At 39.5% G+C, this 23,848-nt stretch overlaps 1 protein-coding gene across 1 annotated transcript in view; it reads right to left on the bottom strand.

Annotated features, from left to right (window-relative positions):
- LOC123247846 (choline transporter-like protein 5) overlaps positions 1–23,848 on the bottom strand; it is a 99,545-nt gene that overhangs the window by 27,016 nt on the left and 48,681 nt on the right. Inside the window, exon 11 of the mRNA XM_044676892.1 lies at positions 14,527–14,621. Within this exon, the coding sequence (XP_044532827.1) occupies positions 14,527–14,621 (95 nt within the window). The remainder of the gene's footprint in view (positions 1–14,526; positions 14,622–23,848) is intronic.

Genomic DNA, 23,848 nt, shown 5'->3' with positions numbered 1-23,848 from the left:
TTTACCTCTGGGCCCCTCTTTGCTGGGGCCTCTGAAGCCCTGACTGGTTCGGACCAAGCTGGAGTAATTATCTACTCTCTCTCTCATTCCCTTACTTTCATTATTTCTTCTTTTCACAAATAAATGACCATAAAAAGTCATCCTGACTTGAGTAATATATTTTCAGCGACCACATTTTTGTACATTTAGTATAACCTTTAATTTTTAACCCTTACATAGGTCACTTTCTTGATTAGGGGAGGTAGCAAGTTTCTTATCCTAAAATCACTCTCAAGCAAGAAAAATTTTATAAATGTAGAATTATATTCTAATTACACAATCCACCCTCAGGAGGGTGTTGACAAACACATGGATCATGTGCTGATCATGGGATACATGGCTGAGTTACAGGGTATGTGAAACAACTGTAAAAAGGAAGTCAAAAACATTTTTAAAAATCAAAATTAAATAGTATATTAAAAATTCTGAGTAAGCAAGAGAGAGTAAGCCCATAACAGGTCTTGGAATCAGGGCCCAATAAAGTGATTTGTGTCCCATAAGCCTGTAGGACCATTACAACAATATGCACTTACCCAGTTAGCAGCCAGGACTACAGAAAATTGCCAACCTATGAAAGGCAGAAAAGGGACTAGATTTTAGCAGCAAATGGGAAATAGCATTCCCTGGTCTGAGTTTACCTTCCCTCTCAAGGATAGGGGAGCCAAGATTATAGCCAAACCAAGGTACTTTGTCTGAATCTGGTATGGCGAAATCCTGCGGTTAACATTGTCAAACAGCCACTTCCTCGAACCCCAAAACAAGTCTTCTGTCTTGGAGCAGATTCTCATCAATCCCACTGGGATTGGTTGGTCTCTTTGACCTTGTGCTTCTTGGCACTGTATAATGGCTCTTTTATGATCCCTTCTCCTGGAATCAGACAGAATCATTAATCAAAGTCCCATAATATTTTACAGTCAATGACAGGTTTCCATAGTCTAAAGCTTTTGGGTATGCATTAATATTACAGCAAGTATATATTTTAAACTTACATTACTGCAAAATAAAAAAAATTAATATGATTATATGTACTTTAAGTATAAGAAAAAGAATTCAAATACTCTATTGCATATAAGAGGAAAAATAATGATAGATTTTTTTAAAAAAAAATCAAGAATATATAGTTCACAATCAATAACACACTGTATTTGCCAAGGAGAGGTGCAATACAAAGGTTTCTCATTGAAAAATGAGATCCACTTCCTTTTTAACTTGGTCATGATCTACAGTGTGAGTGCAAGTGATTTTCACTAAGAAAACAGCTTTATAAAAAAATAGTACAACAGGTAATGCACATTCAAAGAAGTACCAAAATTCTCTAAATCACAAGCCCATTTAATGACAATAGCAAACAAACCCACTATCATACAGGATTCACATGATTTGCTGTGTGACATTTAAAAAAAACCTGTGAAGCTCATGGATACTTGTCACAAGTTCTCCAGATCTAGCCAATCTTTCACCCTTGGTGAAGATATTTCTAACAAAGCCTATTACTGCCATTATTCCAAAATTTTGTAGGAGAGCCCAGAAAAACACAAACCTTTGTAATGCTGATAAAAACTTTTTGGGTCTAAAATGTCACCAAGAATTTAGATCATTCTGGTGGAAGGGTGGAGTAAGCTGAAGAGTTACAAATATAAGAACCATAGAAGCCACTAGGCTTCATGGGAAATGCTCCCTCTCAGGAACCATCCAGAGGTACCACGCCACCTAGGAAAACCATCCCACCTCCTGGATGAGGCTGTAACAGATGTAAAAGGGACATCTTTATATGCCTCATCCATTACATTTTTATAAATTCAAATTAATATCCAACACTCCAAGTATTAATTTTATGAAGTTTATTAATATTCATTTGAAGTAGAAGGAATAAAAAGGTAATAGAAATATAAAAACCTTATTATCTAACAAAAGTAAACCCATGTGAATAAGTTCTCCTGGCTCTCGAAAAGCCCACGTTCATATGCCCAAAGGGCTATAAAAGACTGCCTGCCCTTTGATCCAGCCATACCATTGCTAGGTTTGTACCCCAAACAGATCATAGACAAACAGACTTGTACGAAAATATTTATAGCTGCGCTTTTTGTGGTGGCAAAAAACTGGAAAATGAGGGGATGCCCTTCAATTGGGGAATGGCTGAACAAATTGCGGTATCTGATGAGGATGGAATATTATTGTGCTAAAAGGAATAATAAACTGGAGGAATTCCATGCAAATTGGAGAGACCTCCAGGAAGTGATGCAGAGCGAAAGGAGCAGAGCCAGAAGAACTCTATACACAGAGACTGATATACTGTGGTAAAATTGAATGTAATGGACCTCTGTACCAGCAGCAATACAATGACCCAGGACAATTCTGAGGGATTTATGGTAAAGATGCTGCCCACATTCAGAGGAAGGACTGCAGGAGAGGAAACATATAAGATAAACAATTGCTTGAATGCATGGGCTGAGGCGGACATGAATGGGAAATAGACCCTGAACAAGGACACTTGTTACAACCAGTGGAAATGTGCGTTGGCCATGGGTGGGGGGAGAGCAGGGGGAGAAGGGGAAAGTAGGGGCATAAAGTATGTAAACAGATTAAAAATGAATATTAATAAATGTCTAATTAAAAAAAAGCCCACGTTCACAGCTCAAGAAGAGAGTGCAAGAGGCAGGGCTACACAAAACTCATATCCTTCCTACATCAGCATGTAACATGAGAAGGCACATGGGATGCTGGGAATTTTAGTTCTAGGGTTCAAATTGTAATTACACAGCATAATCAAGGAGTAACAGATCTTTCCCCCTTATAATTGGTGCAGTCAGTCTATGTTCCTACAAATCTTGTGCCCTAATAGAAAAATTGATAGTCAAACACAAGACTCAAGAAAAAAATGTAAACATGAGTGAACAATCATAAGGATCCAAACAAGACTGACATCACAATATGGGAAGATGATACAGGTAATCCTCAGAACTTAATCATCAATAGGGTTTCAGAAGGAATCCACTATGACAGAGGATCTAGGTGCTATTCCTTCAGATTGGGATCATCTCAAAAGAAAAATGGAAGGGTGAGAAAGAGGGATGTACTAGGAGAGGAAGAATGGGGGAAATTATCTCATAAATGGGACACAGAAGGAATAGTTTATATAATTGAAGGGAAAATAGGTTGGAGTGGGCAACAAGTGAATTTCATTCTCATCTGAACCAGTTTAAGGAGGAAAAAATACACATACTCACAGTTGGGCACACAAATTTATCTCCCCCAAGAGGAAAATAGCAGGATGGGAAGGGGTTAAATAAAAGAGAGGAAGTATAAAATGGAGTATAGATTGAGGGAAAGGTTGGTCAGGAGAAAAATAGATTTCTGAGAAGGGGACAGGATCAAAAAAGAGAAAGAAAAAGAGTAATCATATCCTTGAATGGGATGAACTCATTTGTCAAATTGAAGAGGAGAGCAAACTGGATTAGAAACCTGATTCTAACAATACATCATTTACGATAAACACATTTGAAACAGAAAATTATTGTTATGTAAAGGATGGCAGCGTGGAATCCCTGAAAAATATAGGGTCAGCCTCCCCCAGAATTGGGTGAGGGGACAGTTGAGAAGGGTTAGTCAGTTGCAGTAAGCAGTGTGATCTGCCCACACCAAATCCCTGAGGCTGACCCTGTATTTTGCAGGGATTCCATGCTGCCATCCTTTACATAACATTATACACAGAGTTAAGATGAGGGACTGGAAACAGAATTTATTAAGCTTTAGCCAAAGTAAAAAAGGTAATGGTAGCAATAATGAATCAGACAAAGAAAAAGCAAAATAAAGACATAATTAAAAGAGATGAATAGGGAAACTACATTCTGCTAAAAGGTGCTATAGGTAAAGACTTAATATCAATACTGAACATATATATGCATGAAATGGTATAGCATTGATATTCTTGAAGCAAATGTTAAATGATTTATAAGATTATAATAGGTGGGAGGGGGACTCAGTTTACCCCTCTCAGATATAGATAAATGTAAATCTAAAATAAACAAGAAAAAAGTTAAGGAGAAGAATAGAATTTTAGAAAAGTTAGACATAATATACGTCTAGAGAACAGTGAATAGAATAGAAAGGAATATGATTATTTCTCAGATATGCATGGCATCCTCACAAAAACTGACCACAGAATAGGGTATGAAATTGTCACAAACAAATGCAGAAAAGCTGAAATGTTAAACATATCTTTTTTTCTGACTATAATAAAATTATTTTTTTAAAAAGGGCCTTCAAAGCGCAGATTGAAAGTTAATTGGAAACTAAATAACTTAATCCTAAAGAAATGAGTGGGATATAGAATAAATCATACAATCAAGTTTCAATAAAGACAATGACAACAACAAAACATATCAAAGTTTGTAGAATGCAACTAAAGCAGTACTTAGGGGAAAATTTATATCTCAAATGTTTACCTCAATAAAAGAGAAAAAGAAAAAAGTTATTGAAGAGGGCATACACCAAAAAAATCCTTGAAAAAAGAGAAATTGAAAACCCCCAACTAAACACCAAAATTGAAATCTTGAATATTAAAGGACAGATTAAAAAGAAATCAAAAGTAAAATAATAATAATAATAATAATAAAATTAGAAGATTTTTTTAAAATTTAGACAAATATTTGGTTAATTTTATTTTTTAAAAGGAAAAAAGAAAACCAAATTCTCAGTTTTAAAAATTAAATGTGAATTCACAATCAACAAGGCTAAAATTAAAACAAGACTTGGGGAAAACATATGCCAACAAAACTAACAATATAAATGAAAACATATTACATAAATATAAATTGCCCAGAAACAGCAGAGAAAATAGAATATGTAAATAAACTTGTCTTAGGAAGAGAAATTGAATAGGCCATAAATGAACTCCGAAAAGAAAAAATAAACCAGGACCAGATGCGATTAGCAAGTAAATTCTACCAAACATATAAAGGCAACCAATTCTAATACTAGATAGGTGAATTGGGGAAAAAATAGCCAAAGGTTGTCCCTCAATTGGGGAATGGCCAAACAAGGTGTGGCACATGATGGATTTCAGAAAAATCTGGAAAGTCTTACATGAACTGATACAAAGTAAAGTGAGCAGAACAAGATTTTTCTCAGCAGTGCAGTGATCTAAGACAATCCCAGACTCATGTTGAAAAATGCCATCTGCCCTCTGAGAAAAAACAGATAGTGTCTGAATGTGAAGTAAAACATACTATATTTCATTTTCTTTTATATTTTTTCCACAAAATGACCAATATAGAAAAATGTTTTACATGATTACACATATACAATCTATATCAGACTGATTACCATCTCATGGAGGAGGGAGGGGAGGAAGAGAGGATTATCAGAAGGGAGAGAATTTGGAACTCAAAACTTTTAAAAAAGAATGTTAAATATTGTTTTTACATATAAAGGAGAAAATAATAAAATATTAATTTTTCAAAGGAAAAGAAAAACTAAGCAAAGGAGTTTTACAAAATTCTTTCTGTGACACGAATATGGTTTCAATACCTAAACCAGGAAGAACCAAAACAAAGAAAGACTATAGAATAATTTCCCTAATATATTTTGAGGCAAATATTTTAATAAAAATTTTAAAAAGAGATTATAACAATGTACAACAACATACAACAGTGTACAGCAGACCATACACTATGACCAGCCTTGATTTATGCCAAGAATGAAAGATTAGTCTAATATTAGGAAAACTATAAGCATAATTGAACATATCTATAGCAAAAATCATATAATTGTTTCAGTACTTGAAGAAAAAGCTTTTGACAAAATATGACTCCTTTCTGTTTTTAAAAAATGAAAAAACAAAACCTGAAAAGCATGAGAACAAATCGAGCATTTCTTAAAATGATAAATAATATCTACGTAATACCAAGAGCAAACATTATGTGAAACTAGAATATACTATCAATATTTTCCAGTAAATTCAGGGGTGATTTAAGGATGCCCATTATTAGCACTGTTATTCAATGTACTAGAAATTCTAGCTATAGCACTGCCAACAAGAAGTTGCAGGAATAAGCATTGGCAAAGGGGAAAGGCTGTCACTTTTTGCAGATGATATAATTAGAGAAAACAGAAAATGAACTAACCAATTCTTCAAAATAATTGACAACTTCAGCAGAATTGCAGAATATAAAATAAACCCTTATAAATCAGCCATATTTCTTTGTATTAGTAACAGAACCTGGAAGCAAGAGATAGAAACAGAAATTCCATCCAGAATAACTACATACAATATAAAATCCTTGTGAGTCTACCTGCTAGACTACCTACAAGAATTATAGAAATATAATTTTTAAAGACACTCTTTATACAAATACAGACATCTAAATTCCTATAGAAATATTAACTGCTCATGGGAGAGGGGGACAATATGATAAAAGTAAAGATACTATCTAAATTTATTTATGTATTCAGAATCATAACAGACTGTCAAAGAAATATTTTATAGAGCTAAAAAAATAATAAAATTTATCTGGAGGAACAAAAGATCAAGGATATCAAAAGAATTATTGAAAAATGTGAAAGAAGGGGATCTAGCAATACCAGATACCAAACAAAGCAGAAATAGCCAAAACAATTTGGGATTGGTTATGAACTAGAGTGGCTCACCAGTAAACAGATTATGTACACTATATATAAAACAAAGGAACACAGTACCCTAATGTTTGATAAGCTCAAAGATTCTAACAATTGGAGCAAGACTCTGACAGAGACTTTTGGGGAAACTAGAAAGTCATCTATCAAAAATAAGGCATAAACCAACATCTCACATCCCATACTAAGAAATGCTCAAAATGGATTTAGGATTTAGGCATAAAAGGTGATATCATGAGCAAATTTTTGGAAGGTGGCTCAGATGTATACCTCTGAGAAGAGTTCATAACCAAAGAAGAAATGAAGAGGTTCTTAGGAGGTAAAATGGATAATTCCAATTATATGAAGTCAATTTCTATGCACAAACAAAACCAATGTAGTTAAAAGTAGAAAAAAATCAGAAAAAAGTGGCTCAAAGAAGAGAGCATAGAAATAATTAAAAACATGTAAAAGAAAATTATGTTGATAAAACAATATACCAAAATTTCTGAGATACAGCCAAAGCAGTCATATGGAGGAAATTATATTGATATCAGTATACAGCAATAAAATAGAAAGGTATGATCAATGAACTGAATATGTGTTTTAAAAATAAGGAAAACAATAATACATATAAACTAAGCCCCAAAGAGAATTTAAAGATCAGAAGTGAAATGGATAAATTGGAAACAAAAATTACCATCTAAATGATAAAAATATTAATAAAAGCTGGTTCTTAGAACAAATAAAATGTATAAACTTAGTATAATATTATAATTTGTTATATTATTTTGTTATATATACATATATTATGTTATATAATTTATTTTATGTAAAAATAATTATAACAATAATACTTTTATAGGATTATAGAAAAGTTATAGATATAATACACTCTTATAGAAAAAGTTAAAATTAACTAAGTAAAGTAAATGGTAGTGTTTTAACTGTTGGACGAGATCTTCCTCAGAGGGGATATGTTAGATGTATAATATATTAGAATATATATTAGATATATAAATGTATATATTGAGATTAGATACACCTCGGGGGGATATATTTTATATATATTAGATGTATATACACAGACACATATATATTAGATGTATAAATTGTATAAACTGCATATATAAGGTAAATATTAGATGTATATAATATATACATAAGGTTCTTGTTTATTTTTAGAGTTATATAATGTCTATAGAAGGTTCTTGCTTATTGTTCTTGTTTAATTTTTTTATGAGTAGAGTAATTATAAGGTGTATTTGAATTAATACTGTTAGGTTCTTATTTCTGTAAAGGATAATAAGAATAGGTTTTATTTATGTATAGTATAGTATGAATTTTGTGATTCTGTAACTGTATGTATTTGGAATCGTGTATTATTTGAAACTTGCATATTGCAAGAATTTGTTTTTTTTTCCTTTCCCTCTGTACTTCTCCTTGTTTATAATAAAGAGTATAGGATAGCTTTATTTCAAAGATCCACTGGGGACACTGGTCTCTCAATGAACCTCGGGGAGGGATACGTTAAGAGAGTTTTTATTAATTTCTCCTTTTTTATATTTAAGAGGAAAAGGAGCAATAATATTTTTCAGGAAGAGATCCCCTGCTGTGCTGCTTGTCAGTGACAGAAGGGTGCAGCCAAGGGAAGTCAGTCAGTTGCAGGGAGTTGCAAAGGGGCTTTTGGTCTCTGGGTCTCCTGGGGAGAGGCTGTGCTGCTAGCACTCTCTCTAGCTGAAGACAGAGAATGGAATTAAGGCCTTAATAGCCTTATTGATTATTAATAACCTGGGTAGGTAAGGTAGATAGATAGTGGTTATATGATTAGATAGTGAGAGTAGGAGAGTAGGCAAGGGCTTCAGCCTAGCAGAAGATACTGCCCTCTGAGGCAAATAGATTTAGAGTTTTTTAGAGAAATTTAGTCAGGATTGGGATCTGGGGTATAGGTACTAGCTATTTTAAGATTACTTTCACTTTCTTACTTCCTATTTCCTATCTGTATTTCCTAATAATAAACTAAGAATTTTGCATTTAATAAACTACATACTGGCTTTTGTTCAAACTCCTACCCCCAAAATTTAACCCTTCACATCCTGGAGAGCCAGGTAGGAGTTTGATTAATTTATTGAACTTCTGTTCTTTACAATAACAGGAAAAAGATAGGAGTGTAACCATGTTGTTCAGTATCATGGTATAGATAGTAAAGAAGTAGTGCCTCATTACCTCAGAGAACTCCCAATACCTGGGTCTCTCACTGAGATTTTAAATCTCACAGTTATTGATGATCTCCAGTTAGTACCACTTATAGGAGTATTTGTTCTGTATGCATTATTACAAGGGTACTATCTATATCAAGTATTTAGTTTAATTCTTACTAAGAAAAAGAGGCAATTGAAAGAGAGATTAATGGAAACTAAAGTTGTATATCTTGAGGATCTGCTTCTCGAAATTAACTAACAATACTGCCCACCAAACTGAAACTATCTCCAAAGTTGAAGATAGTATCTCTCAAATGACTAAACCTATAAATTAACAAAATGAAACTATCTCTAAAATTGATCAACTTGAAGATAATATCTCTCAAAGAACTAAAAGTATAATGCATCAAAATGAAACTATCTCCAAACAGAATGAGAGGTATGTTCAGTCTACTAAACCTGCCTCTCCTACTGTTTCTAATTCTCCCACCAAGGCACTTAAAATTAAAAGTCAAAAGAAAGAAGATACTAATCCTAGCCTATTCTCTTTATTAGAAGTACCAACTCTTAACCCTAAAAGAACGAGTTAGTAACTATTTGGCACCACAACTATCTACCACTCAGGATATGGAGGGATTTAAGTGCAGCATCCCTTCTTTTGAGGAGGAGCCTATAGCTGTGATTAAAAAGCTAGAGAAGATATGTAGTCAATTTGATCCAACCTAGATTGATTTTGAATATCTTCTAGATGAGTTACTAACTAAAAGGGCAAAGGATAAAATTATCAAATTTACCAATAAGGAGGGTGCAGTTCGCTGGCCTGAGAATGACCCTCATTGGGACTTTAATGATGAAACAAACTATGTAAAAGTGTACCAAGCTAGAGAGGCAGTTCTAGAGAGGCAATGAGAGGTTGTTCAGATAGACCTGGTACCTGGATAAATTTTGAAAAGCTCAATGAGGAAATAGGAGAAAATCCTTCACAGTTCATGGACAAACTTATAGAACTGGGAAGAAGATACATAGACATTGACTTAATAAGAGAAAGAGATATTAGACAACTGAGAAGGCAGTTTGTAAAGAATTGTTGCAAAGTAATCAGGAACTATTTCAAAATCAGTTGCCCTAACTGGATAAATATGGACCTTGATGAATTAAGGAGAGTGGCAATTTGTAATTATGTTTATAATGAGCATGAAATGGAAGATGCCAATGACAGTGATTTAGTAATGCATTAAAAAAAGGAGATAAAAGCACTAAAGGGAAAAATTGAAAGGTTTGGAAAAGGTGATACTAATTTTGGGTTACCTACTGCTCCTGTGCAAGAATATACAACCCAAAGAGAATATACAAACCAGAAGCCAATGTGCTACTTGTGCAGAAAAAGTGGACACCTGATGATAAATTGCAGATGCTGGAATCAAATATTCAGCAATTTTAGAAATAGTGGTGGGAACTTTAGGAATAACTATTCTAGAAACAATAACAATTCTAAAAACAATAATAACAGAAACAATTTTCAAAATAGCAATTTTTGGAAATTATATGAATAATAGAAACAGTAACCAAACTGAGGCAAATGACTTGTTACAATATATCCCTAATGAAGCACGTCCTTGTAATAGCCAAAATGTAAATCCTCCTCAAGGAGAAGAATCTCAGAGGCGTGCACACAGTCCTTTATGAAGGTTTGCCAGGGGAGAAAAGAACCACATTGTAACATGGTTCTTTGCTCCAAATGATGTCCAAAATGTTAACTTTATTAATGTTTGTATTTAACACTAATTTCCAGAGTTTTCTTTTATGGTCTAGAAACTATGGGTGAAATGTAAAGACCTTTACAAGTGATACAGTTTATACATATATAAAAAAAACTTTCAGTGAAGAGAAGCAACTCAGCCAGCCTAGGAAAGTCCATTCCAGATACCTGCCATAGAAATTAGCTGCATACAACAGAGAAGAGACTACAGATACAATTGGACACTGTTTTTAAGGACATTGAAATTCAAGAAGAAGATGACAAATGGACAATCAGACAATATTTCAAGAACACTGGATTACTACAAGGACTACAACAAATGGACATTATTTTAAGGATATTGAAATTTGCGTTTAAATAAAGGTTTCTTGTACATAACGGTTTGAAATGGAATGGAATGGGTAAGTGTATAATTTATGTTATATTACTTTATTATCTTATTTATACATATGATGTTATCGAATTTTATTCTATGTAAAATAATTATAACAACTCTTTTATAGGATTATAGAAAAGTTATAGATATAATATACTTTTATAGAAAAAGTTAAAATTAACTAAGTAATGTAAATAGTAAAGTGTTATAACTGTTGGACAAGATCTTCCTCAGGGGGGATATGTTATATGTATAATATATTAGAATATATATTAGATGCATAAATGTATATATTGAGATTAGATCCACCTCAAGGGGGATATATATAAAATGTATTATGTTAGATATATATATATATTCATATATATATATGATGTATAAATTGTATAAATTGCATGTATAAGGTAAATATTTGATATATAATGTATACATAAGATTCCTATTTCTTTTTAGAGGTATATAATGTGTATAGAAGGTTCTTGCTTATTTTTCTTGTTAAATTTTTTGTATGTAGAGTAATTACAAGGTGTATTTGAATTAATATCTTTAGGTTCTTATTTCTGTAAAGGATAATAAGAATAGGTTTTATTTATGTAGAGTATAGCATGAGTTTTGTGATTCAGTAACTGTAAGCATTTGGAATTGTGTATTTTTTGAGACTTGCATATTGCAAGAATTGTTTTGTTTTTTTCCTTTCCCTCTGTACTTCTCCTTGTTTATAATAAAGAGTATAGGATAGCTTTATTTGAAAGATCCATTGGGGAGACTGGTGTCTCAGGGGAGGATATGTTAAGAGTGTTTTTATTGATTTCTCCTTTTTTATATGTAAGAGGAAAAGGAGCAATAATATTTTTCAGGAAGAGACCCCCTGCTGTGCCGCTTGTCAGTGACAGAAGGGTGCAGCCAAGGGAAGTCAGTCAGTTGCAGGGAGTTGCAAAGGGGCTTTTGGTCTCTGGGTCTCCTGGGGAGAGGCTGTGCTGCTAGCACTCTCTCTGGTGGGAGACAGAGAATGGAATTAAGGCCTTAATGCCTTATTGATTATTAATAACCTGGGTAGGTAAGGTAGATAGATAGCGGTTACATGATTAGATGGTGAGGGTAGGCCAGTAGGTGAGGGCTTTGGCCTAGCAGAAGATACTGCCCTCTGAGGCAGAGATATTTAGATTTAGGGGTTTTTAGAGAAATTTAGTCAGGATTGGGATCTGGAGTATAGGTATTACCTATTGTCAAATGACTTTCACTTTCTTCCTTCCTATTTCCTATCCGTATTTTCCTAATAATAAACTGAGTGTTTTGTGTTTAATAAACTGCTCACTGGCCTTTGTCCAAAATCCTACCGCCAAAATGTAACCCTTCACACAGGGAAATGATGAAAAGAAGGCATGACTGGGGTCTAGCACTCCCAGAACTCAAACTCTATTACACAGCAGTAATCGTCAAAATGATCTGGTATGGATTAAAAAAGAGAAAGAGATCCATGGAACAACCTAGTCAAGGGAGATTCAGAATGAATGACACTGAATAATCCAGTGTTTGATAAAGTAGAAAACATAAATGACATGAGGAAAACTGCATATTTTACAGAAAATTCTGGGAAGGCTGGAAAGTAGTCTGGCAGAAATTAGGCTTAGAACAACACATTCAACCCACCCACAAAACTTTCTGAATGAAGGTGACCTTGATATTAAAGATCATACTATGAAAGGTTGAGAAGAGAAACAGATAATATTCATCTCAAAGCTATGGGCAGGAGATATCATCTTGGCCAAATAAAAAATAGAGGCAGTTACAAAAGATAATGTAAGTAACTGCGTACTTGAAACTGAAAAGCATCTGTACAGACAACAGTAACACAGGTAAGATAAAAAGGGAAGAGGAAATGTCAAGAGGGAAAGAGTCTTTATATCAAATTTTTTTGATAAAGGTTTGTTATCCAAGATACACAAATAATACATATAAGGCTAACAGCCATTCCCTTATAAATAAGTGGCTAAAGGACATGAACAATCAGTTCTCAAATGAAGAACTGCAAAGCATTCACAATCACATGAAAAATATTCCTAATCATTAATAATGCAAAGAGAAAAGCAAATGAAAACAAACTTGAGGTTTGAGAATTGTCAAAAATAACAAAAATGGCAACAGTTTATGGGGTTAGGGGACAATAGACATAGTCATACATTGTTGGTGGAGCTGTGAAATGGCACCACCATTTTGGAAAGCAATTTGGAATTATGTAAAATTGAGTAACTAAAATATCCAAATCCTTTGAACTGGATACTCCATTACTGGACTTATCTCCCAAGGACGCCATGGATAAGAAGAAAGTCTATACTCCAAAGTATTTCTAGCAGCACTTTTTGTGATAGCTAGAAAATGGAAACAAAGATGTCCACCGATTGGGCAATGGGTAAATAAATTGTGGTATATGAATGTAATGGCATATTACTGTGCCATAAGGAATGATTTGTGCGATGATTACAGAGAAGCATGGAAAGATCCATATGAACCAATGCAGAGTGACATCAGCAGAATCAGGAGAGCAATACACACAATAGCTACAGCAGTGGAAATGGGAGGAATGACATCCCCAAGATCAAAAGTGAATGCAGCAAAATTATAAAGACCAAGTAGGACTTGAGAGAAGGGAAAACAGAGGAGACCCCCAGCTCAGCCCTTTGTGGAGGGGGTTGATGACAAGGGCCGCACATGGCCTACATTTGGGGACTCTTTCAGTGGATTGATCAGTTGAGCTGACCTTTTTCTCTCTAAAAATATTATTTGACACTTAAGTTCGTTCTTGGAAAGGGGAAGTGGGAGAGATAGATAGGATCTTCTGGTGATACAGGAAATGGAAAATATCAATAAAAACTTTGAAAAGACAGTTTGGGCTAGGCAGGTGGCTCAGTGGATCGAGAGCCAGACCTAGAGGCAGGACATCCTGGGTTTAGATCTGGCCTCTGACACTTCCTAGCTGCCAGACTCTTGGCAAGTCACTTAATCCCTACTGCCTGGCCCTCGCCACTCTTCTGCCATGGAACCAACATTCTAAGATTGAGGAAGGGTTTTTAAAGAGAGAATTCAAGCATCCTCTTCCATATGAAGCCTTTCCTGACCTGCCACCCCCACAAATGCTTGTGCCATCCCTTTTCTACTTACTTCCTACATATTCCCCCTGTATGGATTTCACATCCCTATGGATGTGTATTTGTCCTCCCAAATGGAACACAAGCTCATTCAGAGTAAGGAGTGCTTTTTTCTGCCTTGTAAGCCCTTCATTAATCCACGTTTATTGATTGACTGGTTTCCCCTACAATAGAATGTAAAACTGCTTGAAGGCAGGACCATTTCCTTCGTTTCCCCAGTGCCTAGCAGAGTCTGTTGTAACACTCGATGCTTAATAAAGCTTTTATTAAATTAGAATAACAACAACAATAATAATGAGAGGAACGAGATGATGATAATGATGGTGATGATGACGATGATGATAAATGCCAGTGAAGGGTAGGGTTGCTCGGTAACGACTTCCAGAATCTTACCTTTAAGACGGCGGTTCAAGTACTCCAGGAAAAATCTAAAGCACTGAACTATTGTAAGAGTTATAGATCCAAGTGCTATGGAACCTGTGTGATATCTAGCAAAAGAGAAAACAAAACAAGGAACCAAAAATACGTTTACTAGTAAGTCAAAGAACGGTTTAGCAGGCATTCCTTCTATTGCTATGACAAAGAATCTAAGTTCTTTCTGCATTAAGCTTTATAGAAAAAGGCTTCTTGGGCAATTTTGTTCAGATCACTCTATCCCCAGAGGCAGGTTGGCTGAGCTTGTGGGCAGAAAGACTTGAGTTCAAACCCTGCCTTAGATACTTACTGGTTGTGGAACTTGGGGATGGCTCTTAACCTCTGTGTGCCTCAGACCACCCTCTGGGCTTAACTAACAAATCAGGGAGGGGCTGCAATCTGCCTCAGCACGGCTAGTTCCTATACCTGGTGTGTTGTACATGGATGGGATCATTGACGCTTAATGTGTAGAAGAGGTTGTTGTAGTTTCACCATTTTGTCATGTCAAACTCCTCCTAATCCCATGGACCATACTGTCCGTGCAGTTTTCTTGGCAAAGATAATGGAATGGTTTATCATTTCCTTTTCCGGTGGATTAAGGCAAAGAAAGGTTAAGTGACTTGCTCAGGGTCACACAGCAAATGCCTGGAGCTGAATTTGAACTTGGGTCTTCCAGACTCCAGAGCTCTATCCACTGAGCCACCTAGCTGTCTCCTTTGTTGAGGAGGACTCCATACTATTTGCAAAGTAGGCAAAGGAGAGAGACAGAGACAGATAGAGAGACAGAGACAGATAGAGACGGAGGACAGGGACAGACATAGACAGACAGAGAGAGAGAGAGACAGAGAGACAGAGAGAGAAAAAGAGAGAGAGAGAGAGAAAGAAAGAGGGAGATTGAGAGAGAGAGGGAGAGAGAGGGGGGAAGAGAGAGAGGAAGAGAGAGAGAGAGAGAAAGAGAGAGAGGAAGAGGGAGAGAGAGGAAGAGGGAGATTGAGAGAGAGAGGGAGAGAGAGAGAGAGAGGAAGAGGGAGAGAGAGGGAGAGAGAAAGAGAGAGGGAGAGAGAGAGAGAGAGGAAGAGGGAGAGAGAGGGAGAGAGAAAGAGAGAGGGAGAGAGAGAGGAAGAGGGAGATTGAGAGAGAGGGAAAGATGAAAAGAGAGAGGGGGAGAGAGAGAGAGAGAAACACACACACAGAGAAACAGAGACTCACTCAAACCCTAAAAGAAGAAAGTTCCATCATTTATACATACTTGAGGCAATGTATACACACGCCATACACCCTGGGGAAGCGTCACCCAGTACAGACACAATGCAAAGGGAACCAGTTAGGGGTCTCAGAGGACTTGTTTCCAACCCCAGGGCTGATGCATTCTCTACCTAGGACCTTGAGTAAAGCACGTGGCATGGCTGGGCCTCAGTTTCTCACCCATAAAATGAAGGAGCTGGACCAGCTGGCCCTGGAGTCCCTTCCAGCTTTAAATCTCTCACCCCTCGATATCTTACTTCATGAATGAAGACGACAATAACCCACCACAAGCAGGACGGGAAGTTCTAAGCTATTCTGCCGCTGAGAATTCGTGTGAGCCTCTCACTCCCTTCCTTGACCCTTCCCCAGACAGCAAAGCTCATGGGTCTCCAGGGCACATCCAGTCCGCACCCCTGGCGGGATGCCCAACAGGACAGTGAGGAGGGCACCGACACTGCGCGCAGGGATCCTTGGGCATCCCTAGTCAGACCCTTGCCATGCAGCTCTGGGTAGGTGACTCACTCTGGGCCTCGCTTTTCTCATCAAGAAGACCATGACGGCGTTGGACCGAAATGGCCTCCATGCTCTTTAGCTCTCGCGCCCACCACGGAGCTCCCCCAGAAGCCGGCTGCCATGCCATCCCCCCGCTTACCGGAGGGCACGTCTGAAGGAAGCCAAGATGGGGTTCGAGGGAACGTCCTGCGGTTTGCGGAAGGCCCAGTAGTAGGAGGCGAAGGCACCTGCCAGGGTACACTGACCCAGGGCAATGGAGAAGTTCACCAGCCAGAAGAAGGAGAACCAGTTGAAGACGTGGAGGGGGACGATCCACTGGTAAAAGAGAGAGTCTCCGCCGTAGGAATGGAAGTCACAGTGTGCATCGGGGCACTCCTTGCTGATGTGCATCGATGGGAAAGTCTGCGTGTGAGTAGAGAGGAAGGTCAGCCACGTCTAGGCAGACGGAGGTCTTGGCCTCTCTGGCCTCCTGTCTCATCTCCACCCCTCCAAGGCTTCTCCTTCCAGCGCCAGCACTGGGGCCCAGTTTGAGGAAGTTCTAAACTATTCCACTTCGTGCTGGGGTGAATCGATCCTCCTTTGCCAGGGGACGTTTCTGAGCCTTCGAGCCTCCCTCTCCTGCCACCCAGAAACATGCATTGATTTTGTGCTTATTGGTGTCCCCACAAACTGGGCAGGAGATGCAAAAGCCCCCCAGAAGGGAAATCAAATGAGGCACGTTTTTGCCACAAGCCATGCCCAGGGCGTAAAGCACAGAATCTTCCCTGTTGGGGAGTGTAGATGGAATGGGGGAGGATTGGCTCACATGAGCCCCTGGGACACCGGTGAGAGGCCTTTCCTGGGAGGGCAGCCCATGTTGGGGCTGAGGAGAGACTCCCCTCCCCTCCTATGTGGTAGCTTCCCACTTTTATTCAGCATTATTGGTGACTAGATGCTACACGTGGGAGTTTCATATTAAAGACAGTGTAAATACTACCGAGACCCTTCTAAGTGGGTCCCCGGGAAAAGCCCAGCTGCCCCTCCTTCATCATGGTGGCACTCTCAACTGCACCCCCTCCCAAGCCAGCTCAACTTTCACCTTCCTCCTTTCCCAGCTACTGCCCAGCTGCTCAGATCATGAGGGCATCGAGGCTGGATTTCCTGGCAGACTGCAGGGGAAAGGGAGAGCTGTGGCGCTTGGTCCTGTAGAACTTCAGGGAGCATCTCCCTGCCTTACCTCTCTGGCCTACTAGGTGCCCGGGGCTTGGCACACAGAAGGCCCTTCACACCCGCTTGTTGACTGACTGGCTGATTACCTGAGGGTTGCAGACTTTATTGCTATATGTGCAGTTAGTCTCAACAGTTTCAATTTTATATACAGATTCTCCTGATGTAGACAAGAAACTGAAAGGAGACCATTAAGGAGAAGAGGCGACCACGGTCAGTTCAAGCAAACAGCATCTCCCCAACACATGCACAGCCTTAGCCACCAGCACCACCAGCACCCCAACCTGCCAGAGGGAGGGAGAGAGGGAGAAGGAAAGGAAGAGAGAGAGAGTGAGGGAGGGAGAGAGGAGGAGAAGGAGAGAGAGGGGAGGAGAGAGAGAGAGGAAGAGGGAAAGGGAGGGGGAGGGAGAGAGAGATGAGGGGAGAGACAGACAGAGGGAGAGGGAGAGAGAGAGATGGAGAAAGAGAGAGGGAGAGGAAGAGGGAGAGAGAGAGAGAGAGAGAGCAAGCAATCTCAGGTCATAAGAACACATGACTTTGTTGGGGAAGGTACCCCATAACATCATCCCATGGAGGAGGGAGATATGGGATAAACTGCTATATTTAGTTCTTCCTTCCTACTGAAGAACTAGGCATGGTAGCAAATAGACTTCTGAACTTGAAGTCAGGAAGATTTGAATGTTAATTCTGCTTGAGATACTTATTTGCTGTGTAGCCCTGGACAGGTCACACAACCTATATATGAGTCAGGTTGAATTTGATGGACTCTAAGATCCTTGTTAACTCTAAATCTCTGAGCCTATCTACATCGAACCCTGCTGAATTTGAGTATCCTGAAGACAAGTTCTTATCAACCCACCTTAGTTACAACTCTGAGCTTCCTTCCATAATACTTTTAAAAACTTCCTTGTGGAAGGTGCTGAAGAGGGTAGAAGGACTGCAGAATAATAATAATAATAATAATAATAATAATAATAATAATAGTAATAATAATGCTCTATTCTCTGACTTCGAGAAGTTGGATTCTACTTGAATAGAGAGGGGACAGCATGACAAGTATGTCACAAGGGAAACAGCAAAGGGTTCAAAGAATAAGGAGAAAATCTGGGGAGAGAGAAGGCTTCAGGCACACTGGGCAGCTTTCCTCAAAAAGAGAACAGCAAAGCTGGCTCTTTCCAGGCCAGCAGTAGCCCATGCTAAAACTTCTCCGAAACTCTTTCTAGGGTAGAGAAGAGATGTTCATTCTTGGAGCTTCGCACTCAGACTCACTGAGGGGTTTAGGGCTTTCCAAGCCATTCCAGACCTGGGTTCATGGTTTTCCTGCAGTCATAACAACAAACCTATCATTAATTGATGGTATCTTTTTGGCATTTGCTTTAGAATTTCACTGGGGGAGGAAGTCCCCTCTACCATGAGGATTGGTGACTCTTCTGTGAACAGCAGACTTCAAGGGTTGCCCAGGGCACCGAGAGGCAAGGTGAAGTCATTCGTTCAGGGTCACACAGTCATTGTGTGTAAGAGGCAGGGCTTGAACTCGGAGCTTCCTGATTTCAAGGTTAGTATGAAGTCCTCTCACCACTACTCTATATTGCGTCTTTTGTTTTTTCTTAAAACCTTTACCTTCTGTCTTAGAGTCAGGTTTAAGACAGAAGAACAGCAAGGGTTAGGCAGTCGGGATCAAATGACTTGCCTAGGGTCACTCAGCTAGGAAGTATCTGAGTTTTTAAATTTAAATCCAGGTGTTCCTGACTCCACTGTGCTACCCAGCTGCTCCTCTACCCAGCTTCTTGCCAATATTCATGGAAAACAAAACCTGTTCATTCTCTGAAGATTTTCCTAGACTGCTCTGGCATGGGAGACCCCAGATCCAAAGCCATGAGCACTTATGGACAACTCGGGAGCTTTATTTTGAGGTGAGGCTCGGAGATGTCACTGATGGAAGGATACATCGCTATCACGATCCAGTAGCCAATGCAGATGCAAATTAAAAAGAATGTGATTAAGGGGAAGAATAAGGATTGTGGGATATGTCCAATGATCCTGAAATAAAACAGAGAAAAGTCAGAAATTCCAAAGCCCCCAAAGTCCCAAGTCCCCAAATGCCCCCCAAACTGTTCGAGCTCCCGTCTAACTGTGGGCTCTGCAGCTGGCCAGTTTCAAAAACCGCCATCACGCCTTAACTCTTTGCTGACTGTTTCTTAGATACGAAATCTGCCATCTTCTTCGGCTGCTTCTCTCCTCCTCCCTCCTGAAGATCGGATGCCTTCTAGTCGCAGGATCTCCCTCTCTGTTAGGAATTCTGGCAACTGAGAGCTGGAATGGCCCATTGGAGGTCATCTAGTGCAACTACCTGCCTGGCCCCCAACTCAAACAACAACCCAACAGATGGGCATTCAGCCCGACTCGCTATTGAATGTTTCTCTGCCAGCATACAAACTGAGGCTGCCCATCCCAGAACTTGCTAGCTCCAAGTAGGAGAGAATCTGACGTAGCTCTCTGCAGGCTTCGGTCATGGAATCTAGTCCTGCCCTAATAAGTGACAAGTCATAGCTCTCTTGTCTCCTCATATATTTCCCCTCCCTGCACGCTAAAAGTGAACGTGCCCGAGCCCTTCACAATCCACTACTGGCATGATCTCGAGACATCATGTCAGAGAACGAGACCTGAAAAGGACCGTAGGGGTCGCCTAGTTCGACCTCCTTAGTTTATAGACCAGAAAACTGAGGTCAAGAAAGGTGAAGTCATTCACCCAATGCCACATAAGTAGGAAGCAGAGTCAGAATTTGAACTCAGAACATCTGACTCCAAACCCACTGTTCTTCATGCTGTACTGTGATTCACCTTTCTGGTCACCCTCTTCCCTTTTCAGGATCAGAGACCTAGAGGAATACTAAAGAGAGCCTAGCTGGTATAAACCCTTAGTTTTACAGATGAAGCCACTGAAGTCTGAAGTTGTGACTCGCCCAAAGCCTCAAGAATGTTCAAAATCAGAGGAAGAATCTGATCCTGGTTTCCATACCTCCAGAGTGTTCTCTCTACTGTATCATGCTTCCAACTCAATGTCCTTAAAATGTGTTTTTGTCCAGAATGGAACTAAATCCTTCAAGACAGCATGACTAGCAAAGGGTAAGGAGGATGCTGGATCCCAACATCTGGTGGCCATGCTTCAGCAATGAAACTGAAATTCCATCCTATGACCTCTTCAAGTGCCAGTATTCAATCCATCCCTCCACAAGCTTTTATTAAGCACCTACTACATGCAAGTCCCTTTGCTAATGCTCTTCTGGTTCTTATTTCCCAAAATGCTTTTCATCTTTTTCACTCTACTCTCCCCACACTTGCAGCACTTCATGTGTCCGGAACCTCCCTCAAATATGCTAGCCTCTCAGCTCCTCAAGCTACTTCTCCATCCCACTCCCCCCATACGCAAAGATGGTCATACCTGTGGCTCTTTCGATCACCCACAAATGTATCATTTCCATGTTCAGTAATTTCTGAATCCCTTTATCTGAGATCTGATCTATTGGCTTTTCACCACTCCCTCTCTCTTCCCTTACAAAACTCTACTCTACATCCACATAGCGACCTCCAATCCCTTGACCCCTTAATTTGCTTCCCAACCATCTCCCTTGCACTAGCGACTCTGTCCTCTTATCCATCGCGACCCTTCAGTGAACCATTGTCCTAAAGCTCATGTCTTACCATGTCAGCACCACCCCTAGTCAATAAACTCCAATGACTCCCTATTGCCTCCAAGAGCAAATAAAAAATTCTGTTTGGCATTCAAAGACCTTCATGACTTAATCCCTTCCTACATTTCCAATCTTCTTACACTTTGCTGCCTACCACATACAATTTAGTTGAGTGACATTGGCCTTCTGTCTTTTCTTTTCCACAAATAAAATATTTCATCTTTCAGCTTTCGGCATTTTTCTCTGACTATTCCTCCACGCCTAGAATGCTCTCCTCCCTCTTTCACTTTGATTGACCTTTGAGTCCCAACTAAAATATCCCCTTCAGGAAGCCTTCCCTAACCCCACTTAATTCAAGTATTTTCCCTTTGTTAATTATCTGTTCTTTATCATGTATATAGTTTGTACATATTTGTTTCCATGTTGACTCCTCCATTAGATTGTGAGAGATCCATGAAGGTGAGCTCTTTCACCTTTTTGTATCTGATGAGATTAGCACAGTGTCTGGTATATAGTAGGCATCTAATAACTGTTGACTGACTGAGATAAAGGTAGGGCTTCAGAATGTCCTATCTCAGGCAGGAGTCACAGACCTGATGTTCTTCCCAGGCTATCAGGCTACAAGTGGCTGGGCTTATCCTGGTCCCAGCCCCAGTTTATTGCAGAGCTCAAAAGCTGAGGCAGACATTCAGGATCACAAAGAAATGCCTCTGCTTGGCATTTTAAGGCCTTTCTAACCTGGCTCTCTCTTGTCTTTCCACGTATTCTGAGATCCAGTAGCCCAGAGTACTTTGCTGTCCTTCACACCAGCCTCTCTATTACACTGAGCCTTTCTTCCTGCCTATCTCCTGCTCTTGGAATGGCCTTCTTGGTTTCCCTGGATTCCTGCCAAGGCCATCTAGGATCCCACCTACTGCAAGAAGCCTTTTGTGGCCTCCCACAGTCCTCATGTCTTTCAGGATTAACTCCAGGGAGATATACACACACATACACACGTAGGGGTTATTTTGGCCTTGTGTCTCAAGCTCTTAGGATTGTTCTTGGGCCATAGTAGACCCTTGATAAAATCATGAGGTCTAATTGGTTGGTCACCAAGAACAAAGGCATGATAGTAAAAGCAAGCATGTACCAGCTCTGGGCTTGTTACGGTCCGAATGCTGAAGTGAATGAATCAGTAAATTGGAGCCAGGCTGGGCAGCTTCACATAGCTCTGATTTATTATACATTAGAAAAAGATTTTTATAGAAAGTAGAGTGCTAAGCATTACATCATATTTAGGAGGCATTTCTTTCCCACAGAATATTGTTTATGTAAAAGCATTCCCCATAACATTTTTAAGGCTCCTCAGGAAACCCGAGCAATTCAAGGGGCCATAGTTCATGCCCAGATAGCCGCCTTCTGCCCTCGTAAACAGCCTTGCTTTGGCCTTCAGCAGAATGCAGGAGATTCTGTGAGAATTATTCATGTCTCCTTTCTCCCTATCATCTTTTCTGACCCTATCAAGCATGGGACTAGAACTTGCCAGACAAGGAAGAGACACCAAGACATAAGAATACATTCCATCCTGAACACTGTGTGTTTTCCTGTGTACCAGACCGGCCCTGTGGCCATCAGGCTGATGGGGTTACCTTCTATGGCCCTGTTTCTGACTTTTAGATCATGGCTCAGATTTGATTCTGGATTTCTTCCTGGAATTTGGTTGGCACTTCAGTTGACCATGGCCTCTAATGTCTGTGACTCTAAATCGGGCTAACCCTCAATTGACTAATAAAGCTGGCAAATGGCTGGAAACCCTGACGGCATCTGTCCTGGAGTGAAGAGCAGACCACGGCATCAACACCTCGAACTCATCATTTCTGAGTTTAGAGACTTTAAGACTTTAGATTTGGAGAACTGGACAAGAAGTAAAGCATTCATATAAACTATGGCTAAAAAAGTAACTCCCAGCATACATTCCCAGTAAGTGGAGATGGATGCCAAGAAGCTAAGAAGGAGAGAGTACAGAGTCATGAATCTGGCAGAGAGCCAGCACATGGACAGCTGGAACTGAGTGGTCCTTAGCTGTCCTATCGGAAAGCAGTTAGCCAAGAGCACTAGCCCCCATCCCACCGACTCTGGCCTCTCTGCCTCTTTCATTCACATGGCCACCTATCTGCTGCTATCACTAGCTGGGCATGGCAGCACATCCCTCTTATCCCAGCTACCAGGAAGGCTCAGGTGACAGATCTCTTGAGCTCAGGAATTCTCAGTTGGAGTGAGCTTATGCCGACTGGGTATTCTCCGGGATTTGGGCATGATGATGATGATGATCCCTGAGCCGGTGGGAGGAGGAGAGGTGACCTGGCCCAGAGCAGAAATAGAGAAGGGTAAAACTCCCATGTTTGTCATGTTTGTTACTGTGGGATCAGGCCTATGAAAGGACTCTGCACTTCCGGTCTCAGAGAGCTAAGGAGAATAGCTGTCAACAAACCAACAAACAGAATCTGCCCACAACCAAGCAGCCCTCTAAAATAACTGCTACCCCAATGGCCAGTTTGTTTCCTCAACTCCTGAGGGCCAAGTTGTTTCAGCACCATGGCCAGCCACCTGTTTTGCTCCTTGGCCAATGACACTGGTGCTACTCTTGTGAACATTTGCTTAATCAA

Source organism: Gracilinanus agilis, chromosome 4, assembly GCF_016433145.1.
Source record: "Gracilinanus agilis isolate LMUSP501 chromosome 4, AgileGrace, whole genome shotgun sequence".
NCBI lineage: Eukaryota > Metazoa > Chordata > Mammalia > Didelphimorphia > Didelphidae > Gracilinanus > Gracilinanus agilis.
This window is presented reverse-complemented; position numbering and strand designations above follow the sequence as displayed.